At 31.2% G+C, this 21,738-nt stretch overlaps 5 protein-coding genes across 8 annotated transcripts; 2 read left to right on the top strand and 3 right to left on the bottom strand.

Moving 5' to 3' along the window:
- Positions 1-2,721: 2,721 nt before the first annotated feature.
- On the top strand, positions 2,722-3,551 carry LOC107931007 (uncharacterized). Its single transcript, XM_016862781.2, has one exon. The coding sequence runs from the start codon at positions 2,816-2,818 to the stop codon at positions 3,305-3,307; it is 492 nt and encodes a 163-aa protein (XP_016718270.2). The 5' UTR covers positions 2,722-2,815; the 3' UTR covers positions 3,308-3,551.
- Positions 3,552-6,800: 3,249 nt separating this feature from the next.
- On the bottom strand, positions 6,801-8,131 carry LOC107931004 (dirigent protein 16). The gene has a single exon (XM_016862779.2). It carries the CDS (start codon positions 7,605-7,607, stop codon positions 6,858-6,860), a length of 750 nt encoding a protein of 249 aa, XP_016718268.1. The 5' UTR covers positions 7,608-8,131; the 3' UTR covers positions 6,801-6,857.
- Positions 8,132-10,742: 2,611 nt separating this feature from the next.
- LOC121211250 (uncharacterized protein At3g17950) lies at positions 10,743-11,800 on the bottom strand. Its single transcript, XM_041083826.1, has 2 exons — positions 11,514-11,800; positions 10,743-11,430 (listed from the first exon to the last, which is right to left on the bottom strand). The coding sequence occupies exons 1-2, from the start codon at positions 11,595-11,597 to the stop codon at positions 10,912-10,914; spliced, it is 603 nt and encodes a 200-aa protein (XP_040939760.1). The 5' UTR covers positions 11,598-11,800; the 3' UTR covers positions 10,743-10,911.
- A 1,312-nt stretch (positions 11,801-13,112) lies between these two features.
- Positions 13,113-16,036, bottom strand: LOC107930955 (mitochondrial import inner membrane translocase subunit TIM22-4). Of its 3 annotated transcripts, none has more exons than XM_016862731.2 (5): positions 15,660-15,974; positions 15,217-15,407; positions 15,050-15,122; positions 13,371-13,458; positions 13,113-13,201 (listed from the first exon to the last, which is right to left on the bottom strand). In XM_016862731.2, exons 1-4 carry the CDS (start codon positions 15,823-15,825, stop codon positions 13,373-13,375), a joined length of 516 nt encoding a protein of 171 aa, XP_016718220.1. In that variant the 5' UTR covers positions 15,826-15,974; the 3' UTR covers positions 13,113-13,201; positions 13,371-13,372. The 3 variants fall into 3 exon arrangements, with proteins under 3 accessions (XP_016718220.1, XP_016718221.1, XP_016718219.1); XM_016862732.2 differs by having other exon boundaries at positions 13,113-13,216; positions 15,660-15,959; XM_016862730.2 differs by having other exon boundaries at positions 13,113-13,458; positions 15,660-16,036.
- Positions 16,037-17,956: 1,920 nt separating this feature from the next.
- On the top strand, positions 17,957-21,316 carry LOC121203355 (probable LRR receptor-like serine/threonine-protein kinase At3g47570). 2 transcript variants are annotated; one of them, XM_041083825.1, is made up of 2 exons: positions 17,957-20,636; positions 21,212-21,316. In XM_041083825.1, the coding sequence occupies exon 1, from the start codon at positions 19,282-19,284 to the stop codon at positions 20,479-20,481; it is 1,200 nt and encodes a 399-aa protein (XP_040939759.1). In that variant the 5' UTR covers positions 17,957-19,281; the 3' UTR covers positions 20,482-20,636; positions 21,212-21,316. The 2 variants fall into 2 exon arrangements, with proteins under 2 accessions (XP_040939759.1, XP_040939758.1); XM_041083824.1 differs by having other exon boundaries at positions 21,212-21,315.
- The last annotated feature ends 422 nt before the right edge of the window (positions 21,317-21,738 follow it).

Below are 21,738 nucleotides of genomic sequence, written 5' to 3'. Positions count from 1 at the left end.
ATTATATTTTTATTATCGAAAAAATATAAAATTTAATTTTGACCCCAAAATTGTTTTTCTAATTCCACCACTGTACCTGATGCAATTATTCAAATTCTACATGATGATTTGGATGGTTTTATAGTACCTAAAATGGTCGTAGTTTAAATACCGGTGGTTTCTACATTTACCAACAAAAATTAATTATATGAATGAATTGAATTTAAGTATTAGATTTATATAATGTTGGGATAGCAAAGGACTTGCATTTAAATTTTTATCTACCATTGTCAATTGAGCTCGTGGTGTAATGACAAAAGACTTTCATTGAAATGAAGTTTTACTCGACAAATTTTAACTTTATCAATTGACCCCGAGGTGTAATAACAAAAGACTTTTGTTGAAATAAAGTCACAGCTAACATTAAGTCCCAAACAAAATTTAACTAATATTGTCAATTAAACCCGTAATATAATGAAAAAAGACTTTCATTGAAATGAAGTAGTGATTGAGATTAAGTGTTAGAGTCAATCCCTAAACATTATCCATCCCTCAAATTTGATGTTAAACAACGCCTATCACTACCTCATATCAAATAAAAGAATATATATAAAAGAGATTTTGCAAGCTAGCAACAAGAATAGAAAAGATTTGACATGAAAATCAATTTGCTGTCTAAATATTCCTAAACTTTTTGTCATCTTATAAAACCCCCAAAAAAACAAACAAATTAGTTTGTAATGATTAATGATTTAAAAGTAAAGTTAGGTGATGAGCCGCAGAGTATGCAATCCAAAAAATTGCTTCTTACCATATCTAATCATAAGGGTTGTTAGTGTCGTTTTCCCAAATACCCATTACATTTGGGTATTTAGCATTTTGCTCCATCCCTCTACATGTGCTTCATTTTATTTATACTATTTTTTTTTGTCATATTTAACCCCCGAAAAATGGGTAATTTACACCCAACATCATTAAATTATTAGTAACTCTATGTTCTGGTCACTCAACTTTAAAATGTTACAAATTGATCATTTAACTATTCGAAAGTTTTCATTTAAGTCATTAGGGATTACTATTGTATGGCCTTCTCTATTCACATCGCCTACACCAATTTTTTCTCTCCAATTTCCGATGTTGATTGTCAGATTAATTTAGATTTAAGGTATGTTCTTCTACCCGTTGATGGATATTGATCCATTGGACAAATCGTTGCTTGGATCTTACTAGCCGGGCTTTAAAAAGTAACTTAACAGTTCAGTGACTTAAACAAAAATATTCAATTAGTTCAGTGACTTAAATAAAAACGTTCAAATAGTTTAGTAATTTAAATGAAAACTTTTGAATAGTTCAATGACTATTTTGTAACTTTTTGAAGTTGAGTGACCAAAATTAAACTTACTAATAGTTTAGTCAACTTGGGCGTAATTTTCCCTAAAAATTCCTTTAATGAAATTAGTTATCATATCATTGTAAGTTGTATGGTTAATTGATAATTCTAATATATTTGTGGCAGTTAAATCATTATACTTAACTTTGATTTCTTTAATAATAATAGTAATAATAACAAAAGAAAAGTCAAATTTTTGTTTTGGTCCTTTTACTATTGCTTAAACTTAAATTTTAGAACTTAATTTTAGTTTTTTATACTTCAGTTCAGCATAATTTGATCCATTTATTTTTATAATGTCATTAGTTATTCTAAATGGTTAAAGTATTGATGTAAATTTCTTTTCTTAACACTCGTTCTAACTCATTATTTTTTTGTTAGAAGGAGTGTTTTTACGAAAAATCTATGTCAAAATTTCAACATAATTAGTTAACAGTGTTAATTATTTGTACTAGTTAATAATAGTATACAAGATTAAATTTCAAACTTGAGCATAATATAGGGACCAAAATTACAATTTGACCTGAAAAAAGAGAAATATACCAAAAGGCAGTAAACTGTATTGATGACAAGTGTCCCATCAGGTCCTCAATTCATGAAAATCTGCCTGCATCTTGGTTGTCTGATAGCGATATGTGAAGCTCTAAAAGTATATCAAATAAAGGTTTAAATACAAAGCTGGTCCTTAAACCATACTATTTTTTATTTAGGTTCCTAAAGTTTTTTAGTCAAAAGTGATATTTAAGCTATTAATTTTATCTCATTTTACCTCAGAAAATTGCACGAGCCAATAATACCATGAGACATGACATGTTCTTATGAGATATCGTACAATTTTTGGATAAAATGAGACAAAATTAATATTTTAACAATCAGTTTTGATCAAAAATAAAACTTTAGGTATCTAAGCCAAGATTTTTAGAATCAAATTGGTGGTCAAATTGATTAAATCACTAGTTCGACTAATCTGTCTAATTCGAATGGTTCTCTATCTAATTGATCCGATTCAATTAAAACAATCTTGTTTTAAGCATTTTTTTTTTCAATGTTGGACGGTTTAGAGTCTTTTAATCTCATTGGAGTTGAAGTTCCAATAGACAAATTGTTCTTGTAGAGAAATTTTTTGCAATTTTGAGCCCTTCTTTTTCTTTTCTTTTTTTTATGCGTTTTCTTGTATATTTTTATTTAGAAAAAGAACCAAAATTTTACATTTGCAAGTTAAAAAAAATACAGATGCCAAAATGGACTTAATTACAAAGTTGAAGGACTAAAAAAATATTAACCCACAATCCAATAAATAAATAAGTACCCTTCCTTTTATCGCTCAACCACCATCTTTGCATGCACATATATCATCCACCTCTTCATCATTAATTTCATAAGGGTCTCTCATTTTCCTAGCAACTTCCTCTATTCCTATAATTCTCTTTTATATATTATTGATAAATGGGGAATGCAGTTTCTTGTACGCCGTCGATCATCTCCGGCGGTGGAGCAGTGAAAGTGGTGTTTCCAAATGGGAACATTCAGATGTATACGAAATCAGTCAAAGCGGCGGATCTAATGGTGGAGAATCCGGGTCAGTTCGTGTGCGATTCCGGCGGTTTAAAAGTGGGTTTTCGGGTTCATGGGCTGACGGCAGATGAAGAGTTGGAACGGCGGCGACTTTATTTCCTTCTTCCCATGGAATTGCTTTACTCGGTGCTGACGGAAGAGGAAATGAGTTGCCTCAGTTGTAAGGCAGATAAGGCGTTGAAACATGCGAGCTTTAATATTGGGAAGATTTTACCTGTTTTTAATGAGTTTTGCATTTTCCCGTTTGAAGCTAAGTCCCCGCCGCAAAACGCCGTGAACGACGGTGCGAAAGATTCCGTCGTGGTGAGGTTTTCGAAGCAGAGATCGTGGAAACCGGCGTTGGAGACCATTGTTGAAAGTTGAAACCCCTTGTAGGCAATGTTAGACCAACTAATTTTGTACATCCATACATCCAACGGTGGAGTTTTTTTTTCTTTTTCGAATTAATAAGTTAATATGTGTCTTTATTTTGATATTTGAAAATATAAAAAATAAATACGATTTTAATCTATTTTACTCATAGTGTATCAAATAACAATGTCTATATACATTTATCTTTGTAATCAACTAAGCTACACTCCAATTTAAAATTGCTATTTTTTACTTAGATGTACTAATCTACAATATCTTAATCCTAAATTGTAATGCCTTAAATGTTTGATTAAAATGTTAATTAAATATAAGTAACTATTTTTATAGTTCACCTTTTAAATTAAGCTCGACTTTATTAAGTTCATCACTTCTACAAGTAATTTAAAGCATTTAGGCTTTCATCTATCAAAGTAAATTTTGGTAAAGACTGATTAACCGATTGAATTGATTTAGTCAGTTTAGGTGATTTTTTAATTATGAGTTTGGTTTAAGAGATTATTTTGATCGGTTATCATTTTTTCAAACCAACCCGACTAAAAAATTAACTTAATTTAACATTTTTTAATTATATATAATTTATAATCTATAAAATAAATATATTATTCAAACTCAATAATTAAAGTTAATTAACCGATCAACCTAAAGTTAGTTCGTTTATATATCTCTTGAGCTTTAATTTAACTAGATCAGTGTTTGTAGATTATGATCAGTTAAGTCAAATTTAATAAAAAACCGATTAAATCAACCTAAAAATTACGAATACTCTCCCCTGCTCTCGTCAGAGTTAGAAAAACAAAATTTCAACAACAAACAATAACAATCATTATTGATTCCACTTCTCACCAAAAAATCGTTTACGTTTTTATTAGCTTAAAATTAGTCCTCGAAAAGTATTGGAATGGACAAAAAAGTAGAAGAAATGACAGACTGTATGATAGCTCCCCACCTCACTGGTTCCATGATTAACATATTATTATATACAAAAAAAGAGTAGCTTTCACGGTTTCACCTACTCTAACCGTGCACTTAACCTGTTTGATAATATGCCACTTCCAGCTATGGTTTAAGGATTTTATCATTTGACAACTTGTGTTTCTTAGGACAAAACTAGTCTTGGTCTTAAAAAAACATATTCCAACTAATTGTCTACTATGTATAAAAAAAGCATTAATGCAGTAGCTTTTTTAATACTATCCTTGCACACTCGACACGAATAGAAGTACCCAACCAGCCTTCACCTATGGCCATGGCACTGCGACTTTAGCCCTCGACCTTGCCATTAAGATCCTACCTTTGTTGACGATGATTCCAATTAGGATGATGTTGATGATGGGTTCAAACAGGTGGTCCCTCAGATAATTTTTTAAGACGCGATTATTAAATTTTATATTTATATTTTTATAAGAGTTAAATTTTAATTTTATTATTTTAATAACGTATATTTTTTTTACTATTTTTAAAGATTAAACTAAAATTTTATTATTTTCAAAAAGTTAATGTGTAATTTTATTATATACTAATTTAAAATTATAAAAATTGTAAAATTTATTTTTCTATTTTAAGGGGACCAGAACTTGCCATCTCTACCACTGCCCTTGGGGTAAACATTATGTCTTGTATTTTTAAAGACTTGCAAAACCGATGGACAAACATCACTCTTAAGTCGTATAACCAATTTCATAGGATGTTTCGAATTGGTAATTAAGGCTGTGAACCAACCATGCTTCGCATATCCATCTTCTTCTCTTGTGCTCAGAGGTGGCAGTAGAGGTGCTCATGGACCGGTTCGGATTGAGCTTAAGCATAATATTATCGTACTTTATGTTTGTTCAAATTTAGCTAAGCTCGGTCCAAAATTTAGGCCTAAAATTTTGCCTAAATCCACCTAAATTTGCAAAAGACTAACCCAAGTCCATTTTAGGCTCACTCATATTATTTTTAATTTTTTTAAAAAATATTTATATTATTTTATTTTAATATTTAATAATTTTATATATTTTTTATTTATTGAAATTTTTTATATTGTCATCTTAACATTATTTTAATGTTTACATTAAAGTAGTATTATATATTTAGTATATATTTATTTTTTAATGTGTTTTAAATTATATAATAAATAAAAATAACATAATACAAAGTATTATAAACTTAAAACAGGTCAGGTAGGGCTCGGACCTTAAATGCTTAAGTTTGAGCTCGACCCATATTTTAAACGAGCCTATTTTTTTTACCCAAGTCCAATTTTCGAGCTTAAGATTTTTGCCCAACCTCTCTTAAATTTCAGGCAAGCCTTCAGGTTTAGATGGTTAACCCAATCTATGAACAGGTCTAAGCGGAAAAGGCGAAATTGAAAATATGTTTAGGGGGTGGAATGAAATTTTAAATTTTGAGAGGTAAAGTATAAAATTTATATGTGTTAACTTATAATTTTATCATTTTTAAAGAGATTAAACAATTTTTCCTTAAATTTTGAGAGGAATAAATTATAATTTTGGGTAAGTACTAAATAACAGTAGTTTTTTTTTGGGAGGGCTACTCCTAACTTTTCTTTGACTAGCACCATTTGTTTATGTCCCATATACAGTAGTTTTCTCCGACAACTACTCGATGCTTCTTTGTTTATTTTACAACTTTTTTTTTTATAATTTATCGACAATTCATATATTTATGTCGTATTTGTATATATTTATATTATTATTAATTAAGTGGTTTATTGAATTTAGTTTCTTTTAAAAATCTTACCTCTCTTTTAAAAATAAATAAATATATATTACTTTTTTTAAAATATTTGTATATATCATTTAAAGTTTCTTTTTTTTTTCTTCTAATTTTTACATAATGTAATTGTGTTTAAATTATTATTTATATGATTTTAATATATTAATAATTTATGTTATTATAGGCTCCTCTATTTGTAACTAGCAACTGTTATATTATACTGCTTTAATAAATTTATTTGAATTTAATTTTAATGTTAAATTTAGTTTTTTAATTTTTTTAATTTGATACCTGCATTTGATTTTAATATTTAAATTAGTGTCTAAGTTTTTTTAATTTGATATTTGAGTTTTTTTTCTTAATTAAGCACATTATAAGTTTGGGTTCAATGTTCAATTTGAAAATTGAGGGTTTTTAATCCCAATTAAGTACCTATAATTTCTTTTACTAAAGTACACCTATCAATTATTCAATGGACCACGTGATGTAATTTGATCAAAGTACCAAATTGAGATAATAAAAAAAATCAAATACTAAATTAGATATTGAAACAAACCCCACATACCAAATGATATATTTAAAAATTCAGATGCAAGCTAATTGCAAAATATTTAGCCATTTCAATTTCTATATATATGTGTCTGAATGGAGCAAGGGGGAATACTGAGAAATTTAAAGAAGAAATATTTTGAACCCTAGTAGTAATAGTTACATACTGAAAGATTAATGCAACTCACAAACGAGACCCATATATGTTAACTTTTTCTTTCACACAATCCCACACATAAAATTTTCAAAACAAGTATATGTAATAATGCAAACCCTAGTATTTAAGATGGACAGTGACCCTCAACAATGTTTCAACACCATCAGTAACATGTTGCCCAGGTGGTATAAGTGGTCGGACCTCAGCAATACCACAAGCATTCTTAAACTTCCCGGTCCCACCAATCACTGACACTTGCGACACGGCGCTCCCGATCTTGTACACACCGTAAAAGTTAAGGTTATCGTTATATTCACCACCTTCGATCATCGCCGCGAACGCCATCATTTGTGTTGTCCCATCAGCTGAGCTTGCCACATAAACCCCTTGAGCTTTCCCTATTACTTGAGACCCCAAGTCAGGGCTAACGGTTAACACATCGTCGATGACGGTAATCGTCCCGAACCCTAATCCTAACCCATCTGGTCCTACAGGGAATTGAGGCTGACCATTCTGGTTAGGGTTTCCCGCAAAAGCCGTCCCGGCTAAACCGGTCCCCAACGGGAGACCAGTGACACCATTAACGGTTGGGATAGCACCATTTGCGTTGGGGATCGGGACGGCACCGTCGGGTGGTAAGAACCCAACTGGCTTAGCAAAAGGGACTTGACCGCCATAAATGTTGCCAAGTAAACCAGTGATTGGCCTAGCTGTGGGGCTACCACCACCTAAAATATCATGCATGTAGAACTCAAGAATTGGTTCTTCACCTGTTGCTGTTGCTGGGTTTACAGCAGCCATGCAACTCACCATGTAGACGGTAGCAATAAGTAATGTAATGAAAAGTGGAGATTGTTTCATCACCATTTTTGTAGTGTTTTTTTTTGGGGTGGGGCTCGAATGGTACGATATCAGTGGCTGGTGTGTTAGGGTTTTTTTTTATTAACATGCCATCATTATGTGAAACATGGTCTTTAAATAGAGAGACCATATAGTATCATTATGTTATATGCATGGAGTTGTTGGAAGATTATGGGATGGTGAAGTTGCTATTTTCTTGGTGTATTAGTTAAACATTTTCAATTAAAATTTTAAAAATAAGAATATTTGGCACTACCAAATTGCATGTAGATTTTATATTGAAAATGCCCCTCTACAATTTTTTTTTTGTAATAATAATGAGGATTAAGTCCTTAAACTACTAATTTTTTATTATTAATATCTTTCCACTAATTTACCTGTGAGTATAGAACACAGATCAAAATTTAAGCTATGACTCAAAATGGTGTTAGATTGATGGAAAATCTAATTGATACAATCTTGATTAAAACATTTTGAAGTTTAAGGGTTGATTTTAAATTTGGAACATAACTTAGTAATTTTTTATGGAATTAACTCGATTATCTGTACCTATTGAAGACTGGGATTACGGCTCCTAAATTTTTTGAAAATTTTGGTTAGACTTTAAAAATAAATTTAAAATTCTAAATATGTCTTTTAAACTTTTTGAAAATTTTAATTAAATATCCTGTAAGTTTTTGAAATATTCATTAAACTCCTACAATTTTTGAAAATTTTACTTAAAAGGCTCCTCAAATTTTATTTGTTTTGACCAAGGTCCCAACGTTAAATAGGAAAATTTCCCTTGAGCCGCTCGCAAACATTAAATCATGCTATTTAGTTTCTTTAGTTCTTAATTGAATGGGAAAAATTCCAGTTTTCGCCTCTCTAGAAATAATAACAATACAATTTAACCCTTTTTAATTTCAGCTCCTTCAAAAATTTATAATTTTATTAAATAAAATTTCTGATTTCACCTTACATTTCTGAAATGCTAAAAATCCGAGAAATAGTGTAGTGATTACTTGGGATGTTCCATTTACTTTCCTAGCACTCAAGCTTCATGGTAGCTAAGGGTCCATTATTGAGCACATTAATTATTTTTATAATGATGATGATGATATATAATACTATGTTTCAGTTGAAGAAAATTGTTTTTGGCGTTCCAATGTTCATTGGTCAATTTAATGATGTACACTTTACATATTGGATTGGATTCAACCATAGATATTGCATGGATTTGGTAGAATAAGAAAGGGGGGGGGGGGAAGGTGGTACAGTGTGGAGTAGGTGGCAGGTGGATAAGAAAGTAAATATAAAAATTATTTTTTATATTTATATTCTAACATTTTAGAAATCTTTTTATAACTAAAATTAAATAAAGTTTTGCCATAGATAATGATTAGGAAATTTTTCATATAAAATTTTGGGAATTTTAAAATAATACCTGTATTTTGGGAATTTTAAATTTGGATAAGCTATAAAAATGTTCATTAAATTATTAATTTTTTCGGTTTAGACATTAAAATTTTAGAAATTATATATTTTGGTGACTCAAAATTGATTTGGGTTTTTTTATTTAATTGGTCTAATAATTTTTTTTATCCCTCCAATGTTTGCACATTATATCAATTTAATCCTAAATATACAATATTCAACAAATTTAATCTTCAATATTTACAAATTTTATTATTTTAGTTCGAATTCTAAAAAATTCACATAACTTTATCTATAACTAAACAATCCATTTATCATAATTTTGTCTTCTGTTTTGAAGCTGGAGATGACAACTTGAGCTCACTTTTTTTCTATTTCAAGTATTGAATTTTGTTGTTTTGTGATGGTTTTTATTATAAGGTGGCTGCTTGGCTGTTGTAGCCTTTACAAAATTGTAATCAACTTTACTTCATCAATTGTAACGTTTTAAATATTGTTACTATATGGTGTTTTTTTCTTTCATTTTTTCCCTTTTTCATGTGTTGGGTTGAAAAATAATTGTATAAAGACAGTCTATGCCGAAATCGATGTTAGAAACTTTATATTGGAGTAGCATAAAATTATAAAATTTTGAAACTTAAAAGCTAAGATTTCTCAGTTAAGAAGCTTAAATTATTAATTTTTGTAAAGGACCAAAATTATTTTATTGAGTTTTTTTCGAATTATAATTAAATTGATAAATTTTGTAAAAATTGAAGGCTAAATTTATTGAATTTTTATAATTTAAACTAAAATGACAAATTTTATAAACATTAGAGACTAAATTTTTTAAATAATTTATATCTTGAATAAAATTAATATAATATATAAATATTGAAGGGTTAAATTTGTTATTAAATTAATAAAAAACCCAAATCAATTTTAAGTAACCAAAATATTTTATTTCAAAAAGTTTACCAACTAAATAGAAAAAATTAATAGTTGAATGACTAAAATACAATGAAAGCAATAATTTAATAATATTTTTATAGTTTACACTTTAAATTTTTTATTCCTATAAATTATAATCATTTCCCCCTAATTTAGCAAAAGGGAAAATTTAAAATCATACAAAGAAAAAGTAAATAACTTTTTAAAAAATAAAAATAAAAGCCTAAAGAATCTAGTCCCTCAATGATTACACTGACAGAAAAGTTATATTTATGGTAGTTTAATTACATTTTATTCTCTTTATTTAAAAAATAAATAAATTAATGTTCATAGTAAATAAAATAATAAACTAATTATTTCTGTTAAAAAATTAATTTTTTTATTGTTAAAAATTGATATAGTCGATAAAATAATCAGATAATTATACATGACATGTCACGTGTATCTTATAAAGAGTCATCTGTTAGTAGTAGAAAAGGATAAAATTATTAACAAAAAAGATTAATTTTCTTTTTGATTAATATTTAAGGATTAATATTTTTTATTTTTTAAATAGAGATAACAAAATTCAATCCAACTCTAATATAACAAGTGAATTAGACTTTAATATTTAAATTAACAAATTATTGAAATTAAAAATAAAATAACTAAATTCCAAAATTGAAAATAATAGATATAAAAAGTGGAGACCTAAATTCAAATGAAATATATAGTTTTGATTAAATGAATATTAGCTAAGCTAAACATAATGATTTTTAATTGAAGGAAAAGTAAATGTATAAAAATAAAATAGAATTAAGAAGAAAATATAAATTATTGAAATAAATAAAGCCAAATTAAATTGTCTTTTTTAAAGAAAGATATAAATTAAATTAGTTTCAATGGGCAATGCGGTGGATTAGATTATAATTAAACAAATAAAAAATGAAAAGGTAAAGGAGTGGAAAAGGCAAAAAAGTACACTTTATCCAACGCCGCCGCTACATATCCCCGTGAGCGACACCGGGAATCTACAAAGAGCCGTCGATTTCTCGTCGTCGTCATCACCGGCCGGAGGAGCTGCCGCCGCCGAAGGAGGAGGCAATACCCTTCCATCAGCAAACAACGACCGTCCATTCCTCGCCTCGTGATTCTCATCGTGACCCGTCCCCATCACTCCTTCCAGTTCCGCCGTCGCACCGTAAAACGCTCCGTCGCCGAACCTCCGCTCAACCTCCAGAAACTCACCCAGAGAAGCCGGCTTTGAATCCCCATCCCGGCAGATCTGCCACCACTTCCTCCGCCGTCTACCTGAACGCTCCGACCCGAAAGCCGCCGTCAACGCCCTCCTCTTCTTGGGTTTCGCCGTGGAAGAACCGGAGTTCGCGAGTTGCGTCTCGCGGTGGTTGTGCCGTGACGGTGCTCGGAAAGCAATGGCCGGAAAACTCACACCCATTAGAGTACCCAATGTAGTGCTTCTATCATGGAAAAATGAACCTGTCGACTTCATTTACCCCCAAAAATTGCATGAACAAAGGATTAAATTGAAAAACAGAAGTGAAAAACAAGGGTAATAAAGAAATTTACCTCAGTGTCGAGATCAGAAGAGGAAACGGAAGAGATGGTGGGGGAAGACGGCGGCGGAAGCATATCGGAGGCTGGATCTAGCATTTTCTGATGGTATATAATATGGGTTCTTTACGGGAATTTAAGGGATTATAAGAGAAAAAGACATGGATTGGTGATTGAAGGGCTTAATTGAAGCTAAAAAAAAAAATGGTGATACTGATAGATAAAGTGTTGTTTTCTTTTAGCTTTTGGATTGTGAATGACATCATTATCGTTGCCTTGCCTTTGTCCACCTATCTTATGCCTTTTTTCCATCCCTTTTTCTTTACGCAAAATACGAAATTTAGTCCCTAATATTTACTTCCTTTGCCACTTTGGTCTTAATTTTTTGCTTCATTTTGACTTCACTTTTACATTTCAGTCGGATTACTTTTTTTTTTAATGTAAAAAGTAATTAACTTATTAAAATTTTAAGGACATTGAAGTGAATACTTGCGTAATATTCTATATGCATTTCATTGTTAATGTCGATAGTTTTTTTTAAATATATATAATTTTTTTAAATTTTTTGTGAAATGCGGGTTGATTAATTGTTATTAAAAATTTTACAGTCTACTCAATTCTTCTAATTAAGAAAAAGCATTTTAACTAAAATTTAAAGATTGAAGACAATTTGATAAAAAGAAGAAGAATTAGGATTAAAATGATAAAAAAAAAGAAAAGTAAATATTTTGGGTTGAATTCGTTATTGTTCATTTTCTTTATATTTTCGATTTTAAATTCATCGAAAGGTGGTTCTATTGACATCTGTCACGGTTTTCTAGAATCAATAAAATGTTTTTCTGATTTAAAATTAATTGGAAACCATCTTAAATTCAAACTGAAAAATATTCGAAATATATGTATCCGACAAAAGATTATGTAAGTCTACAGTATGGAAGGTTGGGTCTGTTAACTTTCTGGGGGTTGAATGTAATATTTTAGTATTTAGTTCACGAAATATAAAAAATATTTTTTTAAAAAATTAATAATTAATTATTTTAATATTTTTTAGTCTCGGTTTTTTTTTATAATTATGATAATTCTTATTTTATATTAATAAGTAAATATATAACATTCCAATTATGCCCATCTCGAATTATTTAAGGAATAGGAATGGGTAATACTAAAATTTTAGTACAAAAATAAGTAGTATTAAAAAGGAATAAATCTTAAATCTATACATGAACTATAATTTAACGTACAATTATATACATGAATTTTAATTTTGTATAATTTTACACATAAAATTTTAATTTAATCTAATTCTTATAAATTATTAACACAATTATTAATATAATTTTATTTTTATTTATATATTACATACATAAATATTTATATTTATCAAATATAAAAATAAATTAATGTATTTATTTTTTTAATGTGCATAATTAAATCAAAATTAAAGTTTCAAATATACATCAGAACTATTACTTGTATACAATTACACATTAAATCGAAATTCATGTATAATTTTAAAATTTATCCCTATTAAAATTACATACAGTAAAGCTTTAACAATGTTGTGAAGTTAATTGCATCAACAAAATAATTTAAAAATTGAAAACCAACCAAATAAAGTTGAAGGATGTGAATAGCATATGATGGGCTCTCAGACAATATAAATGATCTCCAATATCCAATTCATTATATTAGGGGTGTACATCCTGTGATTCAGAGACGTATAGTGTGAATCAAAAATCAAAACATAACAACACTTTTTAAATTGTTATTCTGAATCAATTAAAATTGCACAAAAATATTTTATGACAAAAATTTAGCAGGTCAGCTATAAATAAAGGTGTACGCAAAATTGGAGCAAAAGGATAATTCTACCATCAAGTGTGTCTATCGAAAAACTTCTCGATCGCAACTGAGAATGCAGCAAAACCCACACAACCGACGCATGCAGCTTTCGGACCAGCTATCAACAATGCACGAGAGGAATGCGATGTAAGATAAATAGGGGAAACCCGAAACAGAACAAAATCATATAAGCTGTGCAAATGTGGGAGATTTAACATTTGACAGTAGAAGTGCATAGGCCCTTGTACTAAGAATCAGATTGCATTTCACCCTATCTACTCAAAAAATGGGCAAATTAGTCCCTATATGTTAGATGAAAGTGCAAATTGATCATTCTGGTAAAAATTCCATCCATTTCTACTATTAAAAACTGGTCCCTACACATAAGGTACACATGGCATTATCTGGTTAGTCCATTAGCCACGCTAAATTTTAACAGTACAAATGGATGAAATTTTTAACAGAAAGGACCAATTTGCTTTTTGGTTTAAAGTACAAGGACTAATTTGCCCATCTTTTGAATAGAGGGGACAAAATACAATTTGACTCCTAGTACAAGGGCTTCTACGGTAATTTTACCGAAAACAATGTGAAGATATAAGTATTTGTTGGGACCAACATTCATATGAGCAAAAAGCTTACTTAAACTAAAATTTTGCCTAACCAAGGATACTATTGGAAGAACGACACTTCTCCGGCTGGTTTTGGTTTTTCTTTTTCTTTCTCTTATGTTCAATTGTAGCTATTGTATTTGATAAAATCATTCTCAAAATTTCATTACATCAAATAGCTATCATCGAAGCTGCATTAAGGTTTCCTCATAAATGCAGGGTATATTTAGTTGCCTAATACCATGTGAAACGCCGAGGGCAGGCTGCTAAGGTTTTTAAGTGCCAGTTTAGAGGGTTCTAAAGTATGTGAAAAGTACACAAAGAAAAGGCAAAGTGAGAAAGCTCTCCGTCAGGCCTTTATCAGTTTCACTTAAATGAGTTTCAAGGGCATGTCACTCGAATGAAAAGAGACTAATGATTCTATATTAAACTTGGAATTGATAAGCCTAAGAGAGAGACATGGCATACTAATTCTCCGACAGGAAAACATATCAGAAAACAACATAATTCAGTTCATTAGGCTCGAAGTAAATTGCTTTGTAGCAAATCATAGGGAGGATATGATAATAACGAATAATGCAAGGGCAAATGTTCAGTAATATGTTCATGTTTGTTTAGAATGCAAATTAAGGGAATGTGGTAAATCAATTGGTAACCAATGAAACCATTAATGAAAATGCCAAAATCAATCGACTAAGAAACGTCAACTATGAACACATCAACATTATTTTATCAAGACATTTCATACTGATATTAAAAGAAGAAAAAGGTCGACAGGTATAAGATGCTCAAAAGAATCAATAAAACGGTGTCTCAATAGCATTTCTGTTATACTATTCATAAACAACATATCCGAATCGAGTTTTCTTTAGTCATGTTAATTTACTTTATAAAAGAACGTCAGCTTGTTCATATTCAACATTTCTGATATATTAGCTTTAGCATTAAAGGGTTTGTTAGCGAACAAGGTACAGCATTTCCACTCACATCAATCAATTTATAGAATAATGTCAACACGAAATCTACATTAGAAAGCTGCTTACTAAGATCATGGAGACCATCACAAGTAATACCAAGAAGAGTAAGAGAAGTAGATACCTTTTGCCGACATAGTTCCCCCTGTTACACAACCAGCAACAACGGTATTCGTCGTGTCATGTTTCGCCCGAGCCTTTAAAAAGCAAACAACGGAATATGAAGTTCAGTTTCTAATTCAATTTCAATGTCTATATGTGTGATTTTGATTTCTAGTTTCTATATATTACCTTCTCAACAACACATTCAACAGCAGAAAACACTACACCCATAACTGCAAATGTTTTTGCAGAACTCCAGCTTCTTGAACCCATTTGCTTCAAATTATAGAGTAATTGTTGCTTTCCACTCATTTGATCTTGCATTACAGGATTATCCAATGCACCCAAAAACATACCCATCATGAATCCAAGCCCGCCACCTGCAAATATAATCATATATATTAAAACCCTAAACCTCACTTAAACCCTACAATTAATTGAAGGCAGTAAAACGCAGAGGTTAAATCTTTATTGCTTTTTTTTTCAAATAATTCCAAATAAAAACAACTTGACATCAAATTGGGATTTACCAATTTTTTTCTTTATTGCCAAACAGATTATCATTCAAAAAGAATTTATTTAAAACAAAAACTATTTTAAAAAAATAAATGAAAGCCGAATTGGGACTTTACCCATTACTCCACTGGCGACACTACGAACGGCACAGTTATTCCAAACTTCTTGGGCACGGATTTCCTCCATGCTTGGCATTCGAATAGCTTGAATCTGAGGCTGTTCTGCTTCATGTGAGCTTGAAACTTCGGTTTTTAAATCGTTTTCAGAGTTGGACGCCGCCATTTAAAAAAAAAAACTCCAACTCTGCAGAAGAATACTGAGAAAAAAACCTCAAGCGAATCAAAGCGGTGGTGGTGGGTTGAGCCGCCGAACTTGAGAGTTTCTTTTTAATGGTTAAAAAGGCAAACGAATATCCTTGGGCCGCAAGACGGAGTGTGGGAGTGCCAGTGTCATCCCACCGCGTATTTTAGCAGAATTAAACTGGGCTGGCCCCTTTTTCTTGAGTTTGCTTAACTGAGTTTTAAGTAGAGATATTAATGGGCCGGCAGTTCAGATGGCCTGGTCGATTTGGTCTGAGTTGGTATGATTCGATTTGTTTTTTTTTTAAATAATAAAAATATATAATATATTAAAATAATAATAAATTATAATATAGTTTTATTATTAAATTTAAATGAAATTTATTATTTTTAAATAATAAAACAAGTTATTTGGATGAGTCTAGGTAGGTTGACCTTAAATTTGAGTCTATAAATTAGTTTAGAGTTATGTTTGATTCAACTCAGTTTTGCTTATGAACATATCTAATTTTGAGTATCTCTTATATTTTTAGATAGACACGATTGAAAATCTGAATTAACTTTTTTAGTTTTGAAAAGGAAAATACTTAACTTTTACGGTTGAATTCATTGATTAATGGTGTTCATCTTTGTACTCATGTTATGGGTTTAGGTTGCTAAAAGAATTACTTAATAGTAGTATTTGTATATTAATATAAATAGAAGTTTAAAAATGGAATTTACAACATATACCCAACTTGAATTTTATTATATATATTTAACGATAATTTGACAATTATCTCGAGATAGGGAGGGTAGTTTTTCTTCTAAATCGGATTTGATTAATCAAAAAATTAGATCAACTCTCTTTAGCTCCAAATATTTTTTTTAAAGGGAAAAATCTCAAAATTATACATGAATTATGGTTTAATGTGCAATTGTATACTTGAACTTTGATTTTGTGCAATTTTATATATGAAATTTTGATTTGATCTAATTCTTATAAATTATTACCACAATTATTGATATAACATTATTTTATGTTTACATATTGTATACATGAATAATTATATTTATCTAATATAAAAATAAATTGATATATTTATTTCTTTAAATATGTATGATTAAATCAAAATTAAAATTTTAAAAATACATTTAAACCACAATTAAAATTTCATGTATATAATTACACTAAATTAAAATTTCTATATACATTTACACATTAAACTAAACATTTATCCCATTAAAAAGTAGAATCCAATTCAATCAAATTGACTCAATATATGTTTGCTACTTGGAAAATCTCATGAATTTTCTTCAAACTTCCCTAGTTCACACTTTCATCAATGACATCTTTGACCTATATTTTATTCAAATTTCCCCAGTTCTCACTGTCATCAGTCACATCTTTAACCTACCCACTCAAGGTATTTCGCTAAAAAAAAAGAAATATAAAAGTAATTTTATTGTAAACTCTTTGAGACTTTCTTGCAAGAGGCTAAGAACTTATTACAAGTTAGTCCTCATTATTTTCCTAGGAAGACCAAAGACCTTAGTGATCAGACTGCAGACCAACTTTATGATATGTCGTCTTTTTCTTGACTTGTTATCAAATCTAAAAGCTATGGGACAAAGGTTTACTATTTATGATTTTAGTTTATCTTGAAATCATAAAAATCTTAGTCTTGGATTATATTTTTCTTCTTTACTTAAAAAAGAAAAAAAGAAAAATTAGACATTATATATTTGATAAAAAAGTAAATTAATTTTTGCTGTTAAAAGTTTTATTAATTTGTATTGTTAAAACTAATGTAATTGATAAAATAATTAAATATTAATACATAATATGCTATGTATACTTCATACTGATGTATAGAAACCCATTTTTTTACCAACAAAAATAGATAAAATTTTCTCTATTTTCTTCCTCGTATACTCGTATGAAGAAGAAAAGAGACTGAAACCAACTATAATTATAATTATTGACAAAAAAAAACCTATAATTATAGTTTATAAAATCAACGGCCAAATCTAAAAGCTATGGGGCAAAAGTCCATTGAGGGGACTTCAAGTGGTAGACGAGGCACAGTATTATGTAGCCTTTAAAAGGAGAAGCAAATTCAAGTGGGGACTTCAAATTTGCCTATTGATCGAACAAGTCCCCATTATGTCAAACCTGTTATGTTTTTCTCTTTTCCTCTTTTCCATTCTGAGTGCAGCCACTTCTCGGTCCATAAACGAGACCGAAACACAAGCGTTGCTTGCAATCAAGGCTCGAATACTCATTGATCCTTACGAGGTCTTTGTTTCTTGGAATGGTTCTCGACATTTTTGCGACTGGCCAGGAGTAACTTGTGGTAGACGGCATCGACGTGTGACCGCCTTGCGTCTACCGTCACTCAATTTGGTAGGCGATCTATCTCCTTGCATAGCCTATCTTACGTTCCTTAAAGTGATCAACGTCGGGAACAATAGTTTCCGTGGTCCGATCCCTCTAGAAGTTACTCAATTGCATCGTTTAGAGGAATTGGTTCTTGCCAACAACTCTTTCCATGGTGAACTTCCAAGGCACCTTGCTCGTTGTTCGAACCTAAAATTTGTCAACTTAAACGGAAACGCTCTCGGAGGGGAAATACACGCTGAGCTCGGTTCTTTGTCGAAGCTCCGTATGCTTCAACTAGCCATGAATAACTTCATAGGAACAATTCCACCTTCAATAGGGAACATCTCTTCCCTTCAGTATCTTTCGTTAATGCAGAACCAGCTTGAAGGACGCATACCGATTGAGCTCGGTCATCTCTCGAACTTGCGATTTCTTCAATTAGCTTCAAATAAGTTCTCTGGTACAGTTCCTAAAGAACTATACAATATCTCGTCCATTTTTTCCTTTGGTTTAGCTGATAACCAGTTACAAGGCCAGGTCCCTCCTTATATAAGCTTGAGCCTCCCTAACCTTAGGTTCATTTACCTTGGGAAAAACAAGTTTTCAGGGCCAATTCCAACATCAATAGCCAATGCAACTGGGCTCATACAACTCGATATGGGTTCAAACGAGTTGTCTGGACCGATACCGAACTTGGGAAGCCTTCAGAATCTACAAGCATTGAATTTCGGCGACAACTTCCTTGATAGCTCCAATGATTTGAGTTTCCTCAGTTCATTGACTAATTGTACCAATCTCAGTCTCTTATGGTTATACAAAAATAACCTGACCGGTGTTTTGCCAGACTCGATCGGAAACCTCTCTACGAATCTCAATCAATTCCGGATAGAAACCAACTTCATTTCCGGTGCTATACCGAAAGGGATAGGAAACCTTGCAGGCTTGGAATACCTTGGATTGTTTGAAAACATGTTCACAAGCACCATCCCTGATTCTATAGGCAAAATGTCCTAGTTGAAATATTTATACGCATACACAAACAGAATTACAGGGGAAATTCCTTTATCTTTAGGGAACATGACCCAACTAATTGTTCTTAGCATTGAGGATAATTTGTTACAAGGAAACATACCTGTAACAATGGGTAACTTCATTCACTTGGAACAACTGGATCTATCTCAGAATCGTCTTAACGCCACAATACCGAAGGAAGTTTTTGGTCTCTGTTCGTCCATTATAGCCGTTAGCTTTGCTTCAAATGGTTTAACAGGGACTTTACCATCAGAGGTTGGAAACTGCAAAAATCTCATCTTGTTGGATGTATCAAACAATAATCTTTATGGGGAAATTCCTAGCTCGCTCGAGAATTGCTTGATGCTCGAGTTGCTTTCTCTGCAAGGAAACTCTTTTAATGGAACCATTCCTTCTTCATTCAAAAGATTAAGAAGCATACAAGTTCTTGATCTTTCGAATAATGATTTTTCAGGGCGAATACCAATGTTTCTAGCCGAAGTCCCTCTTGTCACTGATCTCAACCTGTCTTTCAATATGTTCGAAGGTGAAGTGCCCATGAATGGAGTGTTTGGCAACATAAGTGCATTCTCGGTTATTGGGAACAAGAAGTTATGCGGAGGAATTAAGCCGCTCCGGTTGCCTGTTTGTCCTAGGGAAACCGAAACGAAAGGGAAGAACTTCCCACATAAGGTGATAATTGCAACCAGTGTCATACTCTTCGTCGTTTTGTTCTCGATATGTCTCTTCGTGATCAAACAACGGGCTAACTGGTCACGAAAGAAAGAGGGCATTGCCTCCCCGTTGGATAAGAAACACCCGAAACTTTCCTACGCCGAACTCCTTCATGCGACCGATGGTTTCTCTTCGGCCAACTTAATCGGCAAGGGAAGATATGGTTCGGTCTATAAAGGTACTCTAACTTCCGACTGTCAAAAACCTATCGCTGTGAAAGTACTCGATCTCCAACAACGTGGTGCCGAACGGACTTTCAAGTCCGAATGCCAAGTCCTTAAGAACCTTAAACATCGTAATCTTGTCAAGGTCATTACTTCTTGCTCAAGCATCGATTTTCAAGGCAACGATTTTAAAGCTTTGGTGTTCGAGTTCATGCCAAATGGGAGCTTAGAAACCTGGTTACATCCAAGTTCAACTGAGTTAAACCATTCAACGAGGCTAAATCTAACTCATAGACTCAACATCGCCATTGATGTTGCTTTAGCATTATCTTCATTCCCAATTCGGCAATCCGGTCGTCCATTGTGATTTAAAGCCGAGCAACGTTCTTCTTGACGGCGACTTAACTGCTTATGTTAGTGATTTCGGACTAACGCAGTTTCTTACAATGACAGCTGAGTTCTCCATTGGTGAGCAAAGCAGTTCCATTGGAATAAGAGGAACCATGGGATATATCCCTCCAGGTAAAAAGCTGAAATCTTAAATCTTTTTACTCTAATTTGATCCTAAATTGATTTAGGGCTGAGTTTGATTCGGTCGAGTTGTTCATAATAATTTATTTCAGTTACTAATTTTGGTTTTTAAATTTTTAGATTTTATTTTCTTAGTTTATGGATTTTGAATATTATTAGATAAAGATTTAAAATTTTTCCATAAATATTTATAAAAAATTTAATTTAGAATAAATGATTGAGAAATCATTTTTATATTTTAAATATAAAACATTTAGTTTAATGCCATAAAATTATAAACTAAATAAAAAATAGTATTTAATTCAGTTAGGAACTTTGTAAAAAAAAATTAGTTAAATATGATTTATTATAATTTTACATACCCTGATTAAGTAATCAAATAACAATAAAAAATTTATGGACTTCACTTTAATATCAATTTAAACTTACTATGACATTGTAAAGGATTAAATTATACTAAATTAAAATATATAGATTAAAACTTAATTTCAGCATAATAGAGGAACTAAAATCAGAATTAGACCTTTTGTATTTGATATTCATGTGAACGATGTTTGGAATTACAGAATATGGAATGGGAAAGGAAATATCCACATTCGGTGATGTGTACAGCTACGGCGTCGTTTTAATGGAGTTGTTTACTGGCAAAAGACCCACTGACAGCATGTTTACGGGAGAGCTTAGCCTACGTGATTACGTTAAGGCGGCGCTGCCTGATCGTGCGGCGGAGATAGCCGATCCTTGGCTCAATTTTGAAAATGAAGCCTTCGATCAAAATGGCCAAAGCAGCGGCGGTGGCACCGGCAACACTGGGAAATGGTTGGGCTCAGTCCTTGGCATCGGAGTCGCATGCTCTGCTGATTCGCCGATTGAGCGAATGATAATCGGAGATGTGCTGAGAGAGCTTCACAATGTTAGAAATAGCCTTATTGGAGATCACCGGAGAAGAAGAGCGTAGCTAGCATATGTGCATCGATGAAGATGCAATAAATAATTGCATAAATAATAAATATGGGTGAATGTAGCTAGAGGTGCTCTATTATAGAGAACTGATCAAATTAGTCCCTCTATTATTATATTATATGGATTAATT

This window comes from Gossypium hirsutum, chromosome A12 (genome assembly GCF_007990345.1).
Source record: "Gossypium hirsutum isolate 1008001.06 chromosome A12, Gossypium_hirsutum_v2.1, whole genome shotgun sequence".
Taxonomy (NCBI): Eukaryota; Viridiplantae; Streptophyta; class Magnoliopsida; order Malvales; family Malvaceae; genus Gossypium; species Gossypium hirsutum.
Note: the sequence above shows the minus strand (reverse complement) of the source record. Positions and strands in the feature narration are given on the sequence as shown.